We start from the raw sequence: 24,084 nt of genomic DNA, 5'->3' as shown, positions 1-24,084 counted from the left end.
GTATGAAGCGTGTGTATTATTATCCTTTGCATCTATATTGGTTACTTACCAGTTAAATGTTTTTTTCTGAATTGTATGTATGGTAATAAACTTCTATTTTATAGGAAAGAATGGAAGAGACAGAGTTGCCTTCTCTTTTTATGTGGCTTTGGGAGTTAACTATAGTGACAGTTCTGCCCCTTTATGCTACTGTCTTTGGTATATCGTTACATGCCCCGCAAATGATGCTTCAGTGTGTACGAAATTAAAATTATTGCTCATGACAACATGGTTGTAAAAAGTCGCCAACAGGACGGATGCTCTTCCCTTTATCGTCTAAAACAAGGCTAATGTGTATGCAGTCCATAGACCGAGCGATCAGACCATCGATCGGCATAAAAAGTTGGTGGAAAATTCTGTAGTGTGTACCCAGCTTTATCTTGTTAATTGTGTGCACCAGATCAGGGGTGTGCACTGTGTGACAATAAGAAGTGTGGATGAAAGATGTGAGGTGGGGAGATACTGTTGAGTAAAAACCAGGACACATGGAGACCTATGTGTGTTAATTCCAGAAAGTAACAGTAAGTATCACTGGAGAACTGTATGTTGTGCTCCAAAATAAAACTTGCAGCACTGTATGAAGAAAAAAGTTGTTACAGACTTATTCACAGACAATTAATAACTTGGCATTCCAACAAGAGACTTCTATTCAACATGTTTACAATTTGTAGTCAATGAATGGTCACCGCTGGGCGAGGGTGGAACTAAACACAGATATATATATATATATATATGCATGCAACATGTGATATTAGTTAGTTATTTCCTGAAATCACTGTGTCGATTGATGACCTCATAACTATCGTTTTGGAGTAGTAAACTCTATTAGCAGGCTTGGAAAGTAAAAGATAATGTTAATCAAATCCATAGAAAATAAGAAATTCCAGTGACAAAATTCAGGTGAACTGTGGTCAACAAACTCAACACAGTGCTCGTTACATTTTTTTTTTTATTACTGATGTGAAGTTGTTTTGATTGTAAGCAGGGCCTTTTTACCTCTCCGTCTGTATTACTAAGTATTGTTTTATTATGTTTGTCCCCAATTGTAGAGCGCTATGGAATTTACTTTCGCTGTATAAATAAATGTTGACGATGAGGTAAACAAAAAGTATTTCTCTCCGCTGACTCTGTTCCCTCTATTTTTCAGAGTTTGTCATGATGCTATCATCTAGATAACTTCTGCTTTTGTGATGGGCAACTCCTGGAAATTGATCACTTTTCTCTTCCAGCAGCTGTGATTGTGGCTTGTGTACACCAATCAAAGTGCATACAATTGTTGTGGTAAATGTTTCCATTTAGTTATCGATGTATTGATTAAACAGTTAAAAACAATGTAAAAATGTATTTAATTAAATTAAAAAGTAAAATACTGTGACTGTCTTAAAACATTGGTCACATAGGTTAAAAAGTCACCCTTGTGTTTTCAGTTAGCAAGATCCTGAGAGAGGCAGCATTCAAAGAGCAGGGCACTGCCCCCTAGTGGTCCATTCCCATCTCAGCCTGAGTCCTTAGTGGTTTCCATAGTGTTGTGGCATTCAGTGTGTTAAAGTCAGAAGTTCTGATTGTTGGGTCACTTGTCAAAATATGGGAGGTAGAAGAACTGGAAACCATGTCTTCCTTTCACAGCACAATATATAAATATTACATGATAAACTGCAAGAGGAAGAAAGAAAATAGATTTTAAAGGAAACAAGAATAAACAAAGAAGTATTACCAACAATGACAATATCTGTTTTTATTGCCTACAGTCACATTGATTATAAGGAAATATTCAGGGTAGCTGTCTGGCTACAGTCTTCATTTTAATTACCCTTATTACAGTAACTTTTACCAGCAGTGTAGCACCAATGGAGAGGCAGTGACTATACCTAGTACAAAACAGAGAAAACGTACTTGCATGATGGTGTGGTTGTCCATCCAATACAGTTTGCAAGACAGCTATAAAAACAAAAAGGGACAATGTCTCACCTCCTGGAATAAGCAAAAGTAGCCCAGGTACAAAGAAAATGGCACTTGAGACAGCTGTGGAGAAAGAGGGACATCTTTATTGGTCAGTCATGTTGAGATGATGTGACTACATTATAGTAGATTCTGATACGCACCTGACGATGGGCTGACTTGTAGCCCCACGCCAACAAACACAAAGACTGTAACACAAGAGAGAAAGTTTAGCGACACAGGGAAACAAAAAAAATAAAAACAAGTTAGGGAAATAAAAGACAGTAACAACAGTACTCACTCAAGCCTAAAAGCAGCAGCAGAAAGGAAGAGAGGACAACTTTCTTATTTTTCTGTACAAGAGGATGTCTGGTCCAGCTAAGAAAAGAAATAGGCAAGGAGAGGAGTGTAAAAGGGAGGTCATTTTGTAAAACAGATAAAGTAAACGTTAACATATAGCTTGTAATGTATGCAGTTGTCCATTAAAAAGGTATTATAACCACACTCTGTTGTTTTATTTTACAAAACGGTTTTGGTAGTTTGGCTAAACAAACCGGAGTGTGAAATCATTTTAAGTAAGATTACTTCCCCACCCCCTCATTTGATGGGCCCAAATGTGCAAGGAAGACCCCCAAATCACTGCTAGACTTGTAGTACGGTAGGTGAAATGCACTAAAACGCCTTTATTTGTGAAACCAATTAGGGCTGATGACTCATAGCAACGATCCACACTAGCGATTCTGTATTTAGAGGCACATTATAAAGGAAACATAGCTTACTTTAAAAACCAATATATTCTTGTTGAGCTTTTTAGGGAAATAAAACAATGTGAGCAATTGTCTTCTCTTATGTGTTAATGTAATATACTATTTTCATTCCCTCAATTTTAACATTTTCTCAAAAACATGTATAGTTTACTCGTTCATTATTAGTTTACCAACATGTCGTGATATTGTAACATACTAATGATATATACACACACACACACACACCTATATATACATATACCATTTTTATGCGCATCAACTATTTCTATGTGCTCCTTGGACTAGTTTATAAAGCTTTCAAAAATGTTGGTGAATAAACTTTATTCACTTTAATTATTTAAAAAAAATAAAAAAATGTGCACTGAAAGTATTCGGTCACATTTTTTTATAGTTTGCACTGTGTACTCTTGGTAGCATCCTTACAAATATTCACAATGTATACACCAAGAATAAGTCACATTAGTAGGCTTCGGGGGGAATTCAATTGGTAGTGTTACTGTAAAAAGTAACGCGGCCTGCACACTTTTACCGTTATTACGGTAATTTCAATGCCAGCTTTTTGCTTGCAGCTCCCTGAGCCGCGAGAAGAAAGCCGGTTGATTTTACGGTAAGTTATTGCGGCGCTAATCTGAGGGAGGTGGTGGGGGGTGGATTCCCCCTTTTATGTTTAGCATTTCTTTTAGATGATGAAAGATTACCTGAAGCACTCTTGATTGGACAGCTGGGTACTGTTACTTATGGTGCTGAATGAGCACTGAGAGCTACGAGAAGAATGGGTTGGAAGACCCCTATGAGGAAGACTGAAATGAAAATATGTTAGCTGTTTTTTGGCAAAATATACAGTAAAAATCTTTGTACAAAATTTTCTTTCATTCAATTTTCATCCCTATAGAACACAACGATTCCTCATGTATGAAATACTTAGCCCTTATATGCCTATTTCACATTCACAAAACAGATCATATGTATAAGCCACACAAATACAAAAAAATAAACTTTGTTGTAGCCAAGTTGCAAACATTTAACAAATTGCACTTTGTGCTAAACAAAACTGTGGATGCACCACTTTCATTGTTACTATAATAAACAAACTGGCATCTTTGTTCTGCACCTTTCTAAATCTTTAATTTTCACATGTTCAGTCTCTTCATCGTTCTCCAAGTTCTAGGGATAAAACAAAACAAAAAAAAACAAACAAGGTCAAAATAGAACAGTTGCAAAGAATGTGCCTTGTGTTAAAAGAATGCAAAGCATTTCAGGAATGAGTGTGGTATACCAGACTCATAGCATTAGACAAGTTTACGGTTGTCTTGGAGATAAAAATGCAGTGTACAGTGCTAGGGTCAACTGGATATCCCATAATGTGTATGAGTTGAGTTTTCTGGTATGGTTTTAATATTGGTGTTTAAAGTAGTCTGACAGATTATATGGACTTGACTAAGTATAGACAAGTCCTGGAAAAAAAAACCCCACATGCTTACATATGGGTACACGTTTAGACCAAAGAAATTATAGTCATGTGAGCCTGACAATTATTTGAAGGGATTCTGAGGGATGAGATTCTGAAATATATTCTAGAAAATTAACTAAAAACACAGTAGCAGCATGGTTTCAAAGAAGAAATGGTAATGTTAAACCAATCTGATTTGAAGCAGTGGTCGAAGCAGGAATTTAGAAATGCTGGTATGAAAGTTAGATGTGAATGGCCGGAGGCCGGGGGCCTGCCTTGGCCCCTGAAGCTTTAGGGATTTATTGAGATTTATTAAACGGACTTCTTGATTTTGATGAATTACAACTGACACCTTTAAATAGCACCCAGTACAAAGGAGTGGACAGCTATATTATTTTTATTTTTCTAATTTTTTTTTTCCATTAGGCAAGATATTAAGTTTAGATGTTTTTAATACTATATCACATGATATAAAACATTAAGTAATGAAACAGCTCTGTGTTCCTCCACCTCTCCTTTGTGTGCTTATAATTTCCCTCATATCACTTCAACTTTGCATAATGTATCCCCTGTCAACCATGTGTCCCGCCTCCTTTCCCTTACCAATTCATTTCCTTTGTTTCTCCACTCTCCCAATGATCTTCTAGCTTCATCACAGGTAACCCCCTCTCTACCTATTCACTTGCTTTCCCTAGTTCGTTGCTAAAACCCTGCCCCTGACTTCCTGCTCTTATTTTCATTGTGGATATATCCTAAAATTCATCAGAGTTGCTGATTTAATTATATGTTATTATCTACCATCATAATGCTAGCATTTACAAAAAAGATCACACAAAAAAAAAAAGTTACACACACACACACACACACACACACCACTTTGCTGCTGACAAAATTAACTCAGGGTTTTGCAGCCTCTCATTGGTTAAAATGCAAAGATTGACAGAACATGTAGCAATCAAAGAAATGTGGGTGTGCGCGTTTTAATCAATCAGAAGCTGCAAAACCTGATCAATGGACAATATATTTATCAAGTCTCAAGGAGCTGTAAATATCAGCTCAGCCCCTAACATTCACTCATTTTTTGGACTTGCTCTATGCATCCCGTTACCCTTCGACATCCCCCTTCCACCTAGTGCACCAAAAGAAGCAGATTCTTGTCTGCTAGTTAATCTAATGCTGTGCAAGCCAAAAAAACAGCTTTTAAAACATATGAGCAGCTCCAAATGAAGAGGGAAGAAATAGTGCCAGTGCACATACCACCCTACTTCAAGAACTAATTTGAGGAGAAATCACAAACATGATCTTGATAGTGCAATTGATTTTGTGAAAGTTTCTGATAAACTTGACAGATTTGTAAACAAGAAAACACTACAACTAAAGGAAAAGGTACATCCATGGTTAGAACCATAGAGGGCTAGTGGTGTAGCACAGAGATCAGATGAAGCTCTGTCGTTTTCAATGTTTTTATTAATGATGTAGAAAGTTGTGTGCTCATATCTGCAGATAGAATTTAACGCTTGATTATTAGTAAAGAACAGGATAGTAATTCACTAAAGCTAGGCAAATGAGTGTTTAAATCTGTAATCCCAAGAATTTTTTTTGTATCATATATCATTTTAGATAGCACTATGAAGACAATTTTTTTTTTGTTCAAGCTGCCATTAGAGAACTGTAAATCATTAAGTGTCATGTGACCACGATAGCAACCTGTCACATGACATATGATGTAGAGAGCAGACAGGCTCTGAAACACCCCTCTATTCCCAGCATACTTGTTCACAGCACAACCCCTCATTTTCACTCTCCTCTGCTATCAAGTACATGGTAAGAGGGTAGATCATGTGACTCTCTTTGGGAACAAGCGTGAGTGCTGAAACACAAATGCATTCTTTTGCATGTGGAGTTAAACTGAAACACTGGATGTTAGGTTTTGCTTTCCTTTAATCTAAAACAAAACAGATTATGGTGAATTTGATTCATGTGTATGATTAAATATTCACAGTACTGTGTTATATGGGGTAGGGAGGGTATATAAATAAAAAACAACATTATTGTAGAAAATATATTTTGGCTCACCCATCAGAGTAACAGACCTAGCGTGCCAGCTGTTTCGGACATCCTCAGCTGCTTTAATGAAGCAGCTGCAGAGCACCGGCATACCAGACAAAAGTGGTCTGTGCGCCATGTCAGGCACGCGTGCCGGGGGTTGACAACCCCTGTACCAGAGCTTCAGCAGAGGATGGCCGAAACAGTTTTGGTCTTTATTAGCTTCTTTAATGCAGCAGATAAAGACTGCCAGCATGCTGCCAGCTGTGGAACGGAAGACTTCAAAGGCAAGTATGAGGCATACTATGTATTAGGGAGATATGTAAGTGGCATTCAGTGTATTGGGAGCACAACTATGTGGCATACTATTTATTGGGGCACAGTTATGAGGCATGGTATTAATTGGGCCACTACTGTGTGGCACAACGTTTATTTATTGGACCCATTACTGTGAATATTATGATGTTAGCATCTTAAAAAAAAAAACACACACACACACATATATATATATATATATATATATATATATATATATATATATATATATACACACATACACATACACATACACACAAAACTGACACATCTGGGCTTAACTAGATTTTAGCTGACATACTGATAGAAAAAGGTTACCAGCCCCTGCACTGCAACCGCACCATATTCCATCTGTGACTCAATATGATGTGTTGTGCATTTATATCCGACATCTGCACCACTCTTGTGCTCAGTTGCTGGTTGTCTGACTATAAGCTATGTCTAAGCTTAGGTACACATTAGCTCGATGATTGCACAAAAAACCTCCAATCAGCCGACATCCAACTGTTTGGACAGATATTGCGCGAGTGTGCATAGTCATGCGATGATCTAAAGTCATCCCAAAGTGCCGATCATTGTTTTATTTGGTTGGTCGTATTGTTTAATATTTTTCCAACCAATCACCGACCGATCATGTAGTGTGTATGTACTCATGCTCACGATCTCTATAGTTTATAGAGTTGGGCTCTTTTCAGCCGATGCTAGCAATGAATGTTCCGGTGAATATAGAGTGCGCTGTAGAAGGAATAGTTCATTTGTTCGCTCTGAGACAGAATTTTTCATTTGAGAGTCACAGACGCTAACAAAACTCGTTAGGACATGTGGACAGCTATAACAAGGCGGTTTCAGTGTGACAAGAATGAATGCATTAAAGAATATTGTGCTTTTATTCTCTGAAGACTTAGAGGACCAGATGAAGAGCACAGATCTGTAAGTAAATCGTGTCAGTGTGTATGCATGAATCACCAGACTGATCAGACTTCCAAACGTAGGTACAATCGTTTGAGATAACACGTCATTCGGAAAATTCTTCAGTGTGTACCTAGCCTAAGTTTGCAAATGTTCTGTCAGCCTCCTTTTATCAATGGTTGGTTTATGGCCACAAGACTGCTGTTGGCTGGTTGCTAGATGCAATTGTCTAGCAAGCACCAGTGCTTTTGACAAGGAACCAAGCTCCACTCATTATTGTGTGAATACACTTTTCTTCAGCAGATGCACCTACCATGAAAAAGCATGCCAGACTGCGGCTGCATGCTACAGTTACCATAACGCAACTGCTAGTTCTGCCTCCAAAGAGCTCAATTAAAATTTCTCAGGGAGAGAACACATCAGAAGAGAATGCTGGACTGCTGAAAAGGGTATTTAGATTGTAGAAGAACAAAATGTAGATGCATATATTATAATGTAGCAGATTGTTTTAGTGTTTGTAAAGACATTTCATTTAACCAATTAGAAACACACAGCAATGACATTGTCACTGAGGTACCCATTCATGATCATAGAATGTTCCATATTTATGGAAGCAGGATTTGCAAAGGATTGGTCACACTGTGCGATCCAGTCATCTGTCCCAATCAATGATCAACTCAATCAGCTGAAGGCCAAGCAGATGCTGTCACTGGTTGTGTGGTCTATCACACCACATATAATGCCCTTCTTGCTCCTTCATGAGTTGGTCAATTACCTTGCACATGGGCAGATTGGGGTCTCTTCTAGTCAATAAGGTTTTTAATTCAATTGGTCAAATTCAAACATATAGGGACAGTTTAAAAATAAAAGATTGCCTGCCCATATATGTGCAATATTTAGCCAAATTTGCAAAAAAACAAAAACAAACAAGCTGTTAGTTGATCCAATATGAAAACTATTGCAAATATTACAAATTTTTAAAAGCTCCTATTATGCAACTTAAGATATTTGAAAAGATTTCAATCTGATTTGTGTGCAGCCACCAAGGATTAGAAGGATGAATTCTATGAGCAGCAGGCTGGCATTGTGTCATTATCATTCTGCCTAATGAGATCATACAATTCATACAGTAATGTAAAACAAGTAAATGTGTCAACTCAATCACTTGGTTTATAGCCACTGCTGGTGTGAACCTATTTCTATAGAGGGAATGTTTCTGCCTCTCCCATCAGGGATATGTGAGGTATTGTGTGGCAAGGTAGTTTCTGTTAACTTCAGACAATTTTGAATTGAATGTTAATAAGTGATTACAAAGCCATGTGTTTCTAACTGAAAGTAAATAGCCACCAAAACTTATTGTCAAGGGAACAGATACACAAAAGAAAGAAAAGGCCTTCATATGAAAATCATGTGTTTTTAATAAACACATCCCATATCCTAATTTTATTTTACTTTTATTATAAATGTATTAATGAATATTTGATACTATATTCATCATCACCATTTATTTATATAGCGCCACTAATTCCACAGCGCTGTACAGAGAACTCACTCACATCAGTCCCTGCCCCATTGGGGCTTAGTCTAAATTCCCTAACATACACACACACAGTCTAGGGTCAATTTGTTAGCAGCCAATTAACCTACCAGTATGTTTTTGGAGTGTGGGAGGAAACCGGAGGACCCGGAGGAAACCCACGCAAACACGGGGAGAACATACAAACTCCTCACAGATAAGTCCATGGTCGGGAATTGAACTCATGACCCCAGTGCTGTAAGGCAGAAGTGCTAACCACTAAGCCACCGTGCTGCCCTTCTATAAAAACAATAAAAAATTAAAATAAAAAAAAAAAAGGACCTGGAATGGGAGCTGTCTTTGGCCATACACCCTGTATTTTGCATTACAATCAAGAGTGAAACACTATGGGAGCTGCATTGCCAACTTTTAGAAATAGACAAAGAGCATGTGTTACAATTGGTAAGTGTTTATGAATCTGATACTCAAAGCAGTACTTCCACCACTGTAAGGCTGGGAACACACTACAGTGTTTTCAGATGATTATCGAGCCAATCAAACGATAAACAGTCCAGTCCGATATCACATTAGTGTGTATGCTCCAGCTAGGAACTATTCATGTTCTAAAGCACATTGTATTGTTTCATTTGATTTTCAAACTACACTAAAAATGTTGTTCGACCATGGAAGAATGTCATTCCAATTCTGCAGTATATATACAACGCACTTTTTTTTTTTTTCCTTTTTCAATTGTTGGTAACATCATTAAAGATGTCGCATCGGGAGAAATTTTCTGTAGTGTGTACCTAGCCTAAGATGTACCAACGTGATCCTTCACTTAGCAAAAGCCCCGAGGGGTGCTCCATTCAGCCCATTCTCCTGAGGCTCTGTCACGTCCTTTAACCCATAGTTTTCAATCAGTGCTGTGAGAGGAACAGGCGTAAAAACCACTGCATATAGCAGCCACCAGACCTCTGACTAAAGGAAAGCATGCGTAAAAAGGATCCAGTAGGTGGTAGTGCAGCTTTGTGTATTTAAAGGAAAACAATGCTCATTACAAGTTTATGATCAATCTTTTTAGATTGGCATAAGAGTTAATGAAGATGCACTTTATATATGCACTATATACCTTTGCTTCAAACCACGATTTTAAATTGCTACAGTGGTGGTAAGCTCCTAAAACCTTAATGACCCCACAATGAGAATCTCATCTCGAATATAAATCATTCTCGTTAAACTTTTATACAAACATTTAGAAATATTACTTGAAGTTCATTTATGGAAAACATTTTCAAATTTAGTTTAGCAGTCATTTGACACATGACTAAAAATAGCTTTTGCTTACTACTAAATGAACAGATTAAATTTGTTAAAAGTATTTGAGTCCGAAGGTAGCTCATGCTACACATTAAATGTTATAATAAGGATTTAATAAGTATACAGACTTCCTCAACTCTGTCATCAAGCGGAACCAAACTATGATCATGTAACCCATTTGCCACTGAGGCTTTTATAACCCTGGATCGGCGTTTATTTGAACAATTTTGGGGCTGACCACATTTCAAACATCAAAATCAGTCATTCTTTTATGCAGTATCCACAAAGTGTACCTTCCTTTTTCAAAAGACATTGAATTTTCAAAAAATACCATTAGTTTGATTATACACCCTCCCACAGCAAAGACCAACTGCCCAAAATGGGCAATTTTTTGGTGTGCTAGTTTACACAGTCTTTAATGAAATTCATACAATGTGTAGCAATAATATGGTTGCCTAGACAACCTACCAAATCAAATGAGTGTACCCCTGTTTGATTGAAGTCATGATACGGGAGGTCTGGATTTAATAACCCCCCATAACTAGACTTCTTAATGCAGTGCTTTATTGTCTGGTGATAACCAGCAACTAATATGGGGGTACACCAATTGAAAGAGGGCACTATTCTTTCTATTTTTTTTCTTCATCTTTTAACAAATTGGCAAGTCCACTATAGTGTAGTTCCAAACTATCAAAACATGATTGAATTTGATAAAGCAGGGCGACACTTAAGTGCTTATGTGTGGTCATTGGCAAGCCATTGAGTGGTATGTATGCTATACATATTTTCACACACAAAATCAAAATCACCTTGTATTTGTGTCGATTCTGCTGAGTTTCGTTGTCCCCACTGAAGTGTAAAGCCCCAAACCTGGGTCCTGTGTCTTCAACAGACATCTCAAATGCATCGTCAATAGTGAAGTTACCCATCAAACTTTTGAAATGTTGGGATATGACCTGTAGAGTATAGATATATTAATTATAAATAAAATAATATTATGCAACAGGAACATCAAACCACCAGACACACTCCATTGAATTGTACACTGCATAAAATAAGAGTTCTATATGGGTAAAAACAAAACAAAAAAAAACATAATTGAAGTACATTTGCAAAACAGATATTTTAAAATCTAAGTTATTTTCCCAAATAAAAAACTGTCCCTTTACAAGAAATGAATCAAGTAACAAGCAATGATGGGCTACATGATCTGGGACTGATGGCCGAGTACCCTTATGCTCTTGAGACACAACTTTCCAATTAAGCATCCTTTGCCTTCCCTGGTGTAAGTTTGATGTTTATTATTTAAACATTTGCAATTAGAATATTGGCATCTAGTCAGGTCTATACTTTCTCTTATGCACATACTAGCAAAAGTGACCTGGCCACTGCCCAAGGTGAAATGGTTTTTAAAAGTGAACATAACTCTTTCAACTCCTTAATCAACATAGCTAGACACAGTCTATGTATAAGCATGCCTTATCAACAGTTTGGGCATCTGTAATTGTGTGTGTGTGTATATAGGTACATGATGTGTATGTACATTGAAGCTAATGTCATGTACACAACCATTGTTTATTTATATCTCTAATTACATTACACAGAGCTGTACAGAGAAAATAAAATCACTCACAACACTAACTGTCCCATTGGAGCTTCCAATCTAAATTCCCTAACAGACACACACACACTAGAGTCCATTCTGTCAAAAGTTAATTAACCGATCACTATGTCTGATCTCACAGTGTTTGCCACAGTCCAAAAACAAACTCCACACAGATATGGCCCTGTTTGGAATCAAACTCATGAACCTAGTTCTGTGATGCAACAATGCTAACCACTGACTGCTGACTGATAATATCAACATAACTCCACCTTTCCCTGTAATACTTTCTTCCTATATAATCTCTCCTCCATCCACTCCTGTAATCACATCTACCAACATTTGAATTTCCAAAGCGGGAAACAGTGATGTCTCCTCTGAAAGGGGTGTGTCCATGTCACATCAGGAGCATGTCTGTCACACATGGTTAATGCTCCTGAAGCACTAAGCTGCCCCCAACTTCCTACTCCTACTAAAAACATTGTGGACATGCCGCATGCCCTGGAGGCCTCCATGTTGAACGGGCGATGCCTTCCAACTTCCTGTGAGTCAAGATAGTTGGGAGGCATGTGTAATGCATTCTCCCAGTTCTACCTCATATGCAGACAGCAGGTAGGGAATGGGATGTCCCTGGTATCATCCATCATGCTCATTCTTTCAACTTTCCTCTATTGGTTTCTATACCCTCTATTGGTTTTGCTATCACTGTTGCCAGAGTCAAACTTTCTTATTCCCCAGAAATGTAGGCAATGTAATTATCAGTGTTTCACTACAGTTGTAACAACAAAGCTAATTATAATGCTATGCCTGGAAGCTCTAAATTCTGGCAATAGAGACTAGGAATTTTGCATTCAGTGCTCTACAAATACATAAAATACAGCACAATCATTTTGGACACACAACCTTGACAAACATACTGAATCACTATGGACATACAGTAGAGAGAACAATCAACATACAATGATCGATAATCATCTGCAGAGAGACAATATCGCACTTTGTAAGTCATTATTCTATCCATGCTTTATTAATAATCAGCTATTTATATAATGCTACTAATTCCGCATCGCTGTACAGAGAACTCACTCACATCAGTCCCTGCCCAATAGGAGCTTACAGTCTATATTCCCTAACACACACACAGAGACAGAGACTATGGTAAATTTGATAGTAGCCAATTAACCTACTAGTATGTTTTTGGAATGTGGGAGGAAATCTGAGCACCCGGAGGAAACCCAAACAAACACGGGGAGAACATACAAACTCCACGCAGATAAGGCCATGGTTGGAATCAAACTCATGACCCCAGAGCTGTGAGGCAGAAGTGCTAGCCACTAAGCCACCGTGCTGCCCAATGCAACATATTTGAATGTGGTTTCCAAATAATAATAATAATAATAATAATAACAATAATAATAATGTCCCATTTAGATACATTGCAATCAGCATTAGTTTAACCATGACCCATTAATAATAATAGCCCCTAATTTTGTTTGCATCCCACAAAGTCTCATTATTAATGTCCCCTTCATAAAATGTTTCAGTAGTAATAAACAATGAACATCTTTGGATATAAGTTCTCTGTATTATATTATTAAAACTAGAGATGAGCGCACTTGGATTTATGAAATCCGAGCCCACCCGAACGTTGCCGATCCGAGTCGGATCCGGGTATTGGCGCCAAATTCAAATCTGAAACTGAGGCTCTGACTCATAATCCCGTTGTTGGATCTCGCGATACTCGGATCCTATAAATTCCCCGCTAGTCGCCGCCATCTTCACTCGGGCATTGATCAGGGTAGAGGGAGGGTGTGTTAGGTGGTCCTCTGTCCTGTTATATCTCGTGCTGTTCAGTTCAGTGCTGTGCTCAGTCCAGTGGTGCTGTGTCCTGTGCTCTGTCCTTCTGAGGTCAGTGGTGCTGCTGGGTCCTGTGCTGTGTCCTGTTCAGTCCAGTGGTGCTGTGTCCTGTGCTCTGTGCTTCTAAGGGCATAGTTATTTCCCCATTATTCCCAAGTTTTTAAAAAATAAAAAAAAAGTTATATAAAAAAAAAAAAAAAAAAGTAATTATAACCAAATTTGCAAAACCAATCCAGCAGTATAAGTCCATTGGTACTGCAATATTACCAAGTTCACACATTCTGCAGTATCTTGTGCTACATATAATGGAGACCAAAAATTTGGAGGATAAAGTAGGGAAAGATCAAGACCCACTTCCTCCTAATGCTGAAGCTGCTGCCACTAGTCATGACATAGACGATGAAATGCCATCAACGTCGTCTGGCAAGCCCAATGCCCAATCTCCTAGTACAGGGCATGTAAAATCCAAAAAGCCCAAGTTCTCAAAAAATAGCAAAAAGAGAAACTTAAAATCATCTGAGGAGAAACGTAAAGTTGGCAATATGCCATTTACGACACGTAGTGGCAAGGAACGGCTTAGGCCCTGGCCCGTGTTCATGACTAGTGGTCCAACTTCACCCAAGGATCAAAGCCCTCCTCCCCCCCCTACAAAAAATTTAAGAGAGTTATGCTGTCAGCAACAACAACAAAACAGCAAAGAACTCTGCCTTCTAAACAGATGACATCACAAATCCCCAAGGCGAGTCCAAGGGTGTTGTTGGTTGTGAACCCTGACCTTCCCATCACTGTACAGGAAGAGGTGACTCCATCCAGCATTTGCAGCACGCCCTCTGCATATGCTGGAAGGATCACCCACAGTCCAGTTACAGATTTGGCTAATGAAGGTGTGAATGTTGTACACCGGGAGGATATTGATGTAGCTGGCGCTGAGGAGGATGTTGATGATTATGATGCAGACAGATACCAAATTGCCTTTCTCAATTTCTATTTATATTCTAGATTATATAACGGCTGAATAGTTTTCTGTTTTACTCCTAGTGGAGAGGGGATCTGATGCAGACAGATACCAAACTGCCTTTGTCCATTTCTTTGTATATTTGAATTTCTAGTTCTACAGTCTATGCAGGCTGCTTTATTTATATTCAACTACAAGTGTAGGGAGGGGGGGGGGGGGGGCACAGATAGCCACCAAAGTAACGTGGTCCATTTAATTACACTTTCTAGCTCCACAGTCTGTGCAGCCTGCTTTTTTTACCTTCAAAGTATTTATATTTACAAGCCTTGCAATCTAAATTAACTAGAGGTGGTGACATGGTAGAACTCCAAAAGGCAGTTTGGAAGCCCCTGTACAAACTGGCTCTATTTTTTAACTGCGGTGTCCCCCCTCCAGTGTGTACTCGGAAAGAGTTTTTAGTGCAGCTGGGAACCTGGTCAGTGAGTGGCGAAGGAGGTTGCTTCCTCACAACGTTGAAAAAATGATGTTTATAAAAATGAATAATCAATTCCTCAATGAAGTACAGCACTGCCCTCCAGACAGTACAGAGGGACCTGTGGTTATGGAGTTCAGCGGGGGACGAATTGATAATGTATGAGGAGGAGGAAGTACACACTGTAGGGGGAGAGGAATCAGAGGTTGAGGATGAGGACGACATCTTTCCTCAGTAGAGCCTGTTTAGTTTGTACAGGGAGAGATGAATTGTTTTATTGGTGTGGGGGCCCAAACAAACCAATCATTTCAGCCAAAGTTGTTTGGTAGGCCCTGTCGCTGAAATGATTGGTTTGTTAAAGTGTGCATGTCCTATTTCAACAACATAAGGGTGGGTGGGAGTTCCCAAGGACAATTCCATCTTGGAACTTTTTTTTTGCATAATATGACCAATCAACAGTCGTTTGCCATGTTCAAAAAGTAAAACCAAATTTAAACAAATTCAGGAAATTAAACCAAGAGTAAAATGCCCTGTCATAATTTAAAACAAGAGGTATTGACGTGCTCTAGAACTACTGTATTGTTGTTTATATTTTATAAACACTACACTTGAAAGCTTGAGTCTTTCAATGAAAAAGTAACTCTCCATTGCACGGATATTTGCAACAGGGACAATTTTAGGGTTAAGAACGTCAACTAATAACACTTCGACGCTGTCTGTCTTTATAAACACTACACGTGGAAGTTGGAGGAGGTATTGTGGCCCCGGCACCAAATTTACTACCGGGGCCACTCCACTGTGCAGTCCATATTTAGGTGTATCAGATATTAAACAACGATGACAGTTGATGCCCAATTTTTTAATCATATTGTTGGCGCTGTAAAAAATTGTGTTCCGGGCACACCACACTACGCAGTCCATACCCTTTTTTGGTGGAATTCTGATCCGTGGAGGGTTTTTTAATTATATTGTGGCCTCGGTACCAAATTGTGTACCGGGGTCACCACACTATGCAGTCAAGATAGATAGATGCGTATCATAGATAAAGTACATTCAGTGTTGTGGGGCAATTTGAAAAATATTCAAAATGCACTGACATTATCAAAAACAAGAGGTTTTCACACGCTGAAACTCCAACATGTATATGATGGAGAGGATGGAGGAGCAGCCGTATGTGCAGTGTAATGCAGACCTGTTGAAGGTTTTCTATATATATTTTATTATGGTGCCCAGTGCCCACTACTCTACGCAGTCCAGATACTATTTTTGGGTGTAATTCAGACCTGTTGAAGGTTTTCTATATATTATATTGTGGTGGCCAGTGGCCAGTCCTCTACGCAGTCCAGATACTATTTTTGGGTGTAATTCAGACCTGTTGAAGGTTTTCTATATATTTTTTATAGCAGTGCCCAGTGCCCACTACTCTACGCAGTACAGATACTATTTTTGGGTGTAATTCAGACCTGTTGAAGGTTTTCTATATATTTTTTATTGAGGTGCCCAGTGCCCACTACTCTACGCAGTCCATATACTATTTTTGGGTGTAATTCAGACCTGTTGAAGGTTTTCTATATATTTTTTATAGCAGTGCCCAGTGCCCACTACTCTACGCAGTCCAGATACTACTTTTGGGTGTAATTCAGACCTGTTGAAGGTTTTCTATATATTATATTGTGGTGGCCAGTGGCCAGTCCTCTACGCAGTCCAGATACTATTTTTGGGTGTAATGCAGACCTGTTGAAGGTTTTCTATATATTATATTGTGGTGGCCAGTGGCCAGTCCTCTACGCAGTCCAGATACTATTTTTGGGTGTAATTCAGACCAGTTGATGGGTTTTTAATTGTATTGTGGGGAACACTCCTCTACGGAGTCCAGAAAGATACCTCGTTGCAACGTTTTGTACTAAAAAAAAAAAATTATTGTGAGGTGTTAGGTGTTCAGAATAGCCTTTAAATTAGTGGAAATTATTGTTATTGAATGTTATTGAGGTTAATAATAGCGTAGGAGTGAAAATAAACTTGATTTTTACACTTTTTAGTTTTTTTTTAAAAAAAAAATCCGAATCCAAAACGTTTCGGCAGGTGTTTTGCAAAACAAATCCGAACCCAAAACATCGAGAAAATCCGGATCCAAAACACAAAACACGAGACCTCAAAAGTCGCCGGTGCACATCCCTAATTAAAACCCATTATTAAAAATAATACCCCCATGCTCACTATATCTCATTTCCACATTACATTAATTATGAGCAATGAACAAAAAAAAAAGCACCCCTTCTGAGCTCACCCCCGTCCCCCTTGCAATATTTTCCATTGCTAAATAAAAATATCTGACTTTTGGATACATTTTCATGCATTACTTCATACATGCCCAATTACTAAAAATAATGTACCTTTTGGAAACTTTCCACCCTTTCTTACATATATGCTGTATTTATGTGCCCCCTTATTAAAATCTGCTCCGTCTTTAGTAAATCCATGTAGTGAGGACATGCTGCTCCATATAGAGGAAGCTTCCGTAAAATGAAATCACAGATACCTCAATATAATTTCTTGTTGCGCAGTCACAGGCCACTCAGCTTCACAGCATTGGAGGCATTTGGGATGCCTACCAAGTAATTCCTAGAAATTATATCGCAATGTCGTTGCGAGCAGCATAAGGGCCGCTGACAGGCCGCATGCTGCCAACAGCAGAGCTACTATAGTCTACAGTGAATGACAATTATCTGGAGTTCATTAATGATAATCTATAATGTCATTTTTCACTAGAATTTTTCAGATTCACCTCATCTTGAACACCGATTTTCATCCAGTATATGGACGGGAATCCGTAACTTTTAGAATAATTTTACAATTGAAGCTGCAACGACAGGGTGCCATATATTTCTGTATTGTATCCTCAGAACAATAGTGCTGCATACATTTGAAAACATGATGTGCCCCATTAAGTGCCCGCAATCCATGCATAAATTATAATATATACCAACTTTACTAGCTTACTTGTTTCCCCACATTTATTAAAGATTAAAAAAAGAAATCCCCACTATTGATTACATCAACACTGTGCCAACCAACCATTGCCTCCATTAGATGGAGGAATGCACAGTGCCCCCAGAATTGGAACACAGATACCTGCACTGTAGCCCCAGAACTTCCCAACTAACACCAACACTGCGCCCCCAGTATTACCCCTTTTTTTTTTTTTAAATCAAGTAAATTTTGTATTGGTTTTGATACATACAAAAAAGAAAGTATACAAAAAAAAAAAACTACACAAAAGGAAAAAAAAAAAAAAAGGACAAAAGATAACATAAGTTAACCGTCAATAAAAGTTTGCAGTGGGATCGATACCAAGAAAATATAATTTTCTTGCGTACATAAGATAGACATATGGATGCAGATATAAGTTATAAACTGTATAAAAACGTACATAAGTACATACATCACCACTGATCGTAAAACATATGGAAGCAAAATTGGTAACATATAAGCCAAGCAAAATTCAGGTATTACATTAGCTGAAGTCAGAGCCCACCACACCTAATCTAGGTCTTGATATCATAGCAAAGAGACCAAATTTTGTGGTACTTGTGTTCCACCCATCTCTCAGTATAGGTGCATCTCTCATGATTCATAGTGTCATTTACCAGAGCCTTCCATTTAAAGAAATCTGGTTTTACATTTGCAAGCCAATTACATGCTATGATAACTTTTGCTTGGGTTATGGCTATAAAAACAAATTTGTAAAGAGGTACACTTAAGTTGTCTTCAAGTAATATACCGAATAGACATGGCTTAGGCGCCAAAGGGGGGCGGGGAAGTCCCCGGAACAACCTCACCAATACCTTAGTCCAGAAAGCATGTACCCCCTGACATTCCCATAACAGATGCCAAAAATCACATCTTGACAACCCACACTTAGAGCTCGGAGTGCCCTGTCTCCCTCCAATTGCAGCCAATGACATAGGAGTATGATATACCCTGTGCAGAATATAGAAATTAATTTGTTGGAAGCGGACACATGATGTGGCATCTTTTATACTTTTTAGGATGTGGCACCAATCCTCCTCTACAAGTATACCAACATTGGATTTTCAGTTAGCGTTAAGAGGTAACAAGCTATTACTAGCTTGATGGTAATTAAGTTCCATATACACCGATGAAATGACTCTACATCCTCCCATATTCTCTAGTAATGATCGGACTGGCGAAGTTAACAGTATGGGGGGTGTATTGCCTAATTTGCAAATAGCGAAGTAATGCCCTTTGAGGGATCTGAAAGTCTCTCTGAAATTGTTCAAAAGACTTAAACAGTCATGCTGTCACGGTCTCAGGCGATAGCAGGTCTTTACGACGCGAATCCTAGGATCTGCACAGTTTAGCGCTACACCAACAGGGAGTCTAACGAGCAGACGTGTTCACCAGGAACTTCCGCAAAGCAGTATGGTCTTAGCTGCGTCTGCTCGCAGGTCCCGGCCCCTGCCAGAGTACTGAGCGAGACCCTCTTGGGAAGTCAGGAGACCAGCAGATATTTGAATAGAGTGTCAGCTTTGCATACGAGTAGAGTAGCAGGTACTTGAATAGAGTGTCAGCTTTGCAGACAAGTAAAGTAGAATTGTCGGTACCTGAGTGGAGTGTCAGCTTTGCAGACGAATAGAGTAGCAGGTACTTGAATAGAGTGTCAGCTTTGCAGACGAGGAGAGTAGCCACATCTTAGGCACCCAAAGGCAACTGAGGAACAGGCACTGAGTGAATGGAGGAAGTTCCTTTTGTATTTGGAGCCAAAATTGCCTGGCCAATGAGGAGACAGCCATAGGTTTTATAAATCGCGGGTCTACCTCGGCGAGTGACACATGCTTCATAGAGGTGACCCACCGAGGACACTCCAAGGCGGCACCAAAAGCCGTCCCCACTCAATTCAGGTAGAGCAGCGTTATTGCCAGATCGGGTGTCTACGTCCAGCCCACTCCCACCAAGGATTTTGTGTGCCATATTCCAGACCCTAATTGCCTGGGCAATGATAGGTGCATCTGACCTAAGAGACCAGCCCATCAAAAGCAACTGCAATTGAGTAAACAGAGGCCCCGCCCGCTCACCAACAAAACCTGACAGGGCACTATTGCTACTCAACCATTCAAGCAAATGGGATAACTAAGCTGCCATAAAATATAGTTTAGGATTAGGTAGTGCCAGACCATCAGATTTAAATTTACATAGAGTACTTAGTTTTACCCTAGCCCTTTTCTTACCCCAAACAAAAGAAGAAAGTATGGAATTTATGAGCTGGAAAATTCTATTGGGAATATAGATGGGCGAATACTGCATTACATATAGATATTTAGATTGCACTATCATTTTAAAGATATTAATCCTTCCAGTCACTGTTAAAGGAAGGCGTTTCCAGGTATGGGATCTAAGCTTAAAATAATTAGTGATAGGGTCAACATTTAGTTTAACATAATCTGATGGTTTAGGAGAAATCCATATACCGAGGTACCTGAAACGGAACGTCCATTTAAGAAGATGACCGGATGAGGGCTGGGTAGGGAGAGTACAATGGACTGGGAAAATATTAGATTTGTCACAATTAATTTTAACCCCAGAATAATGCCCAAAATTATCAACTGTCTCCAAGAGGTTATTGAGAGACCTATCCACCTCTGACAGAAACAGCAGCATATCGTCCGCATACAAGGCAATAGTATCTGTAACTCCACCAGCATAAAGGCCCCATATACCCGGATGGGAGCGAATAAGACAAGCCAATGGCAATAGCAAATAATGCCAGGGATAAAGGGCAGCCCTGACGAATACCACTACATAAACCAAAAATATTTTTGCAACTTGGAATTTATATTATTTTTCTCAGGAGAGCCAACTTTCTTTTTGTGTAACATATTTGAATAAATGATCTTACAGTCCTAATTTCATCTACAGCACCACTCTGCAAACGCTTTCACTAGCTTTCCATTTCCTCAAGCATTCAATTCAAACAGAAAATCCTCACCAACGTCTCCCTTCCATACAACTCTGACCTTTTCACAAAATACACCCTGGCTCGATCCCTTTTTGCCTCTGACTTGCGCCTCTCTTTTGATAACCACTTCTCACCCCCGCCTCCAAGACTTCTCCCTGCTGCTCCCTATTTATGGAACTTCCAGCCCTACTAGACTAGCCCCCCGACCATGCTTAAAACCCACTATAACCTATAGCTTGACTTCTTTCCATCTGTGTACTTTACTTGCCACATCCAAAATGGCCCATTTTTTCCGATTGTCTCAGCCTTGGCTCCTCCCACTAGATTGTAAGCTCTCACAAGCAGGGCTGTCTCTGTTTTGTGTCTGCCCCTGCTTTGTCTACCTTGTTTGTAATTTACTATGTTTTTATGAATAAGTATAACGCCTTACAAAGTATAGCGCCTTACAAATGAACAATGATAAATAGACAGCATGATCTCTCATATGCTGTACAGGTGAAATGCTACTAATGCCGAGTACGATGTGTAGTACACATATTAGAGTAGTATACTCATTTGTGTAGTCAATGTTATTTGTAGATAAATTTAGTTGTGTATTACAAGTAAAAGGTCTGCAAAGATCAATTATCATACAGCAACCGACTTTTGTAATAAACAGGGCACTAATATGGACATTCACTTAGCAAAAAAATGCTTTTTTTCAATTAGTATTACTGTTGGTAATGCATCTATCAGAGTAGAGGGGGAAGTGAGAATACCTTTATTTGTTTATGTTTGGAGCAGTGTACAGTTGTTAGTCTAGTTTGCAAACAACACATTATTACTGCATTTAATGTTCTTCTAGAGGGCAATGCAGTTTTACCCAAGTTACAGAGTTGTAAGGAGGTAATCTAGTCTGTAGAAGTTTAATGCAGAACTGTGATACACACAGCACAACCGAAATCTTGTGAAACAGCTGATCTGACTTCTATAAACATAGTTCAGAGACTGCTTTAGATTGTGTGCTTGTACATTTACACAAATCCCCCACAACTCATGCTATACAATGTTTCCTACTTGGATAAAAGTTGTCTCCTGAGTGGCCTTAATTCCCATTTGTCTGCATTCAGCAAGAAATTTGCATGTTTCACCTGTTACATTTCTCAAATAGTAATTTGGATTAAGAAGATAGTAGAAGCTGTCAGTTATAAACTGGGCTGGCTAGAAGACTACAAACCATATACGAAGATGTAGAATTCAAAAGTCCATATCTATATTATTCAGCTCACTCTGGAAAATATGCTTCACTGCGTTCTTTTATATATGAGGCCCAAATCACATTCTATGCTGTGCAGTCCTGCACACATTATTGTGTGTCACTGAAATGCAAAACAATGTGCGCTCATTTCAAGATTTACATTTTGAGGTAGCTAACATAATCAAAGTGCTTTAAATTTCAACAGTCAACAAATATAATCATTACATAACTGCTTTGTAGCGATTGCAACTTTCTCCCGGAAATATTAAATCAATGCCTATTTTCTTACATATGGTCTATTTTTTATTGTTATTCATTATTATTAAGCTATAACTACTCTTATACCCAAGAACATTAATAATCTCAAGCAAACACAAAACTTTGCTAATATACTATAGTAAAAACAAACCCAATATATGTTCAACATGAAATTAAAAATCAGCTGATTAATACCGTATTTCCTATTACAAATACACAACAGTGAGTGCAAAATGATTTAAAAATGTTTTTCATATTCCTTAAGATTTTGTTTTTATCTGTGCCTAAGCATTGGAATATCTTAATTGTTTTGTGCACATAAAATAAAGTTCTCCTTGATGTATTTACAACTGAAAACGTATTAATTATAGCTGAAGAGACAAGACATTGACCATACTATTAAAATAAAGACTCACATCTTATTCCAGAAAATCCCGATAGTAAATATACTCTTTCCAGTCATCACACGTAACCCTTTATTATATAGCATTTTGTAATACGATGGTTGTGCTTAAAAAACAAAACAAAACATAGTACGCCTTAGTAAATATACCTTAAACTTACCAAAACTCAAAATAACTTTCAAGGGCCAGGTCTCTAAAGGTTCATTATTATTATTATAAAAACAACTGAAGTAGGGCAATACAGCATACTACAAAGTATTTGGAAAGAAAATAGTACTATCAGCAGAAGCAGCGTTAGGTCCAAAAAAATATCGAACATACAGTGAGTAAGACGACCTAAAACTATATTGCCCATGCAACGTCTCCTTGTACTATAAATCATCACTCACCTGATTGTAATCTATAGAGAGCACATACCCCTGGTAAACGCGATTCACTGAGTTATGTCCCTATGTGGTTTTATCTCTTTTCTCTATAGTTACATCATAGTGAGAGCTCTGATCCTTCCTTATAATATCACATCCCGGTCTATCTCCAGACCAAAAAACTTTACAGGAAAAAAGTTCAGCCTCCCATCCCTGTCACGTGATCTCCCTCCAACCAGCGTCACGTGGTGCTTGCGACGCACTATTCATTACACTCGCGCTTTATTTTTTCCCGATTAAATATGTGAGAAACCAATGTTCACCTCACGGTTTTACTGACAATTTACACGTACAAGGGAAACACAGTTAAATATAAGCTGCTAGAATGTATAGCCATAACGCACAGTTGCCCACTTGAGTTGCCCATGTCAGTAAAAACTCACAAACAATACGTTATTGCAAACGCTGTGCTGTAAAGTGAAACGACACTACGTATTTTGCATATAAGGACTAATTGAACTCAAAGACGGTGTAACTGTTGGGCCACGCCCGGCCTTCGTTAACATGTCCGCTCACATCACAAATAAACGTTCTTGTGTTTACATCACAACAAAATGGCCGCCGTGCGAGGAGACCAAGGGCGCATGCGTGCAGGTTAT

At 38.6% G+C, this 24,084-nt stretch overlaps 1 protein-coding gene and 1 pseudogene across 5 annotated transcripts; one reads left to right on the top strand and one right to left on the bottom strand.

Moving 5' to 3' along the window:
• LOC142161538 (calcium-binding protein 2-like) overlaps positions 1–2,481 on the top strand; it is a 58,707-nt pseudogene extending 56,226 nt beyond the window's left edge.
• On the bottom strand, positions 971–24,047 carry TMEM134 (transmembrane protein 134). Of its 5 annotated transcripts, XM_075217241.1 has the most exons (10): positions 23,450–24,040; positions 23,073–23,166; positions 22,378–22,519; positions 11,107–11,253; positions 3,856–3,908; positions 3,443–3,544; positions 2,279–2,355; positions 2,142–2,186; positions 2,008–2,061; positions 971–1,692 (listed from the first exon to the last, which is right to left on the bottom strand). In XM_075217241.1, exons 3-10 carry the CDS (start codon positions 22,378–22,380, stop codon positions 1,610–1,612), a joined length of 564 nt encoding a protein of 187 aa, XP_075073342.1. In that variant the 5' UTR covers positions 22,381–22,519; positions 23,073–23,166; positions 23,450–24,040; the 3' UTR covers positions 971–1,609. The 5 variants fall into 5 exon arrangements, with proteins under 5 accessions (XP_075073342.1, XP_075073338.1, XP_075073339.1 ...); XM_075217237.1 differs by lacking the exon at positions 971–1,692 and having other exon boundaries at positions 1,700–2,061; positions 23,450–24,047; XM_075217238.1 differs by lacking the exon at positions 971–1,692 and having other exon boundaries at positions 1,700–2,061; positions 23,869–24,047.
• Positions 24,048–24,084: the final 37 nt, after the last annotated feature.

Source organism: Mixophyes fleayi, chromosome 6, assembly GCF_038048845.1.
Source record: "Mixophyes fleayi isolate aMixFle1 chromosome 6, aMixFle1.hap1, whole genome shotgun sequence".
NCBI classification, from domain to species: Eukaryota; Metazoa; Chordata; class Amphibia; order Anura; family Limnodynastidae; genus Mixophyes; species Mixophyes fleayi.
This window is presented reverse-complemented; position numbering and strand designations above follow the sequence as displayed.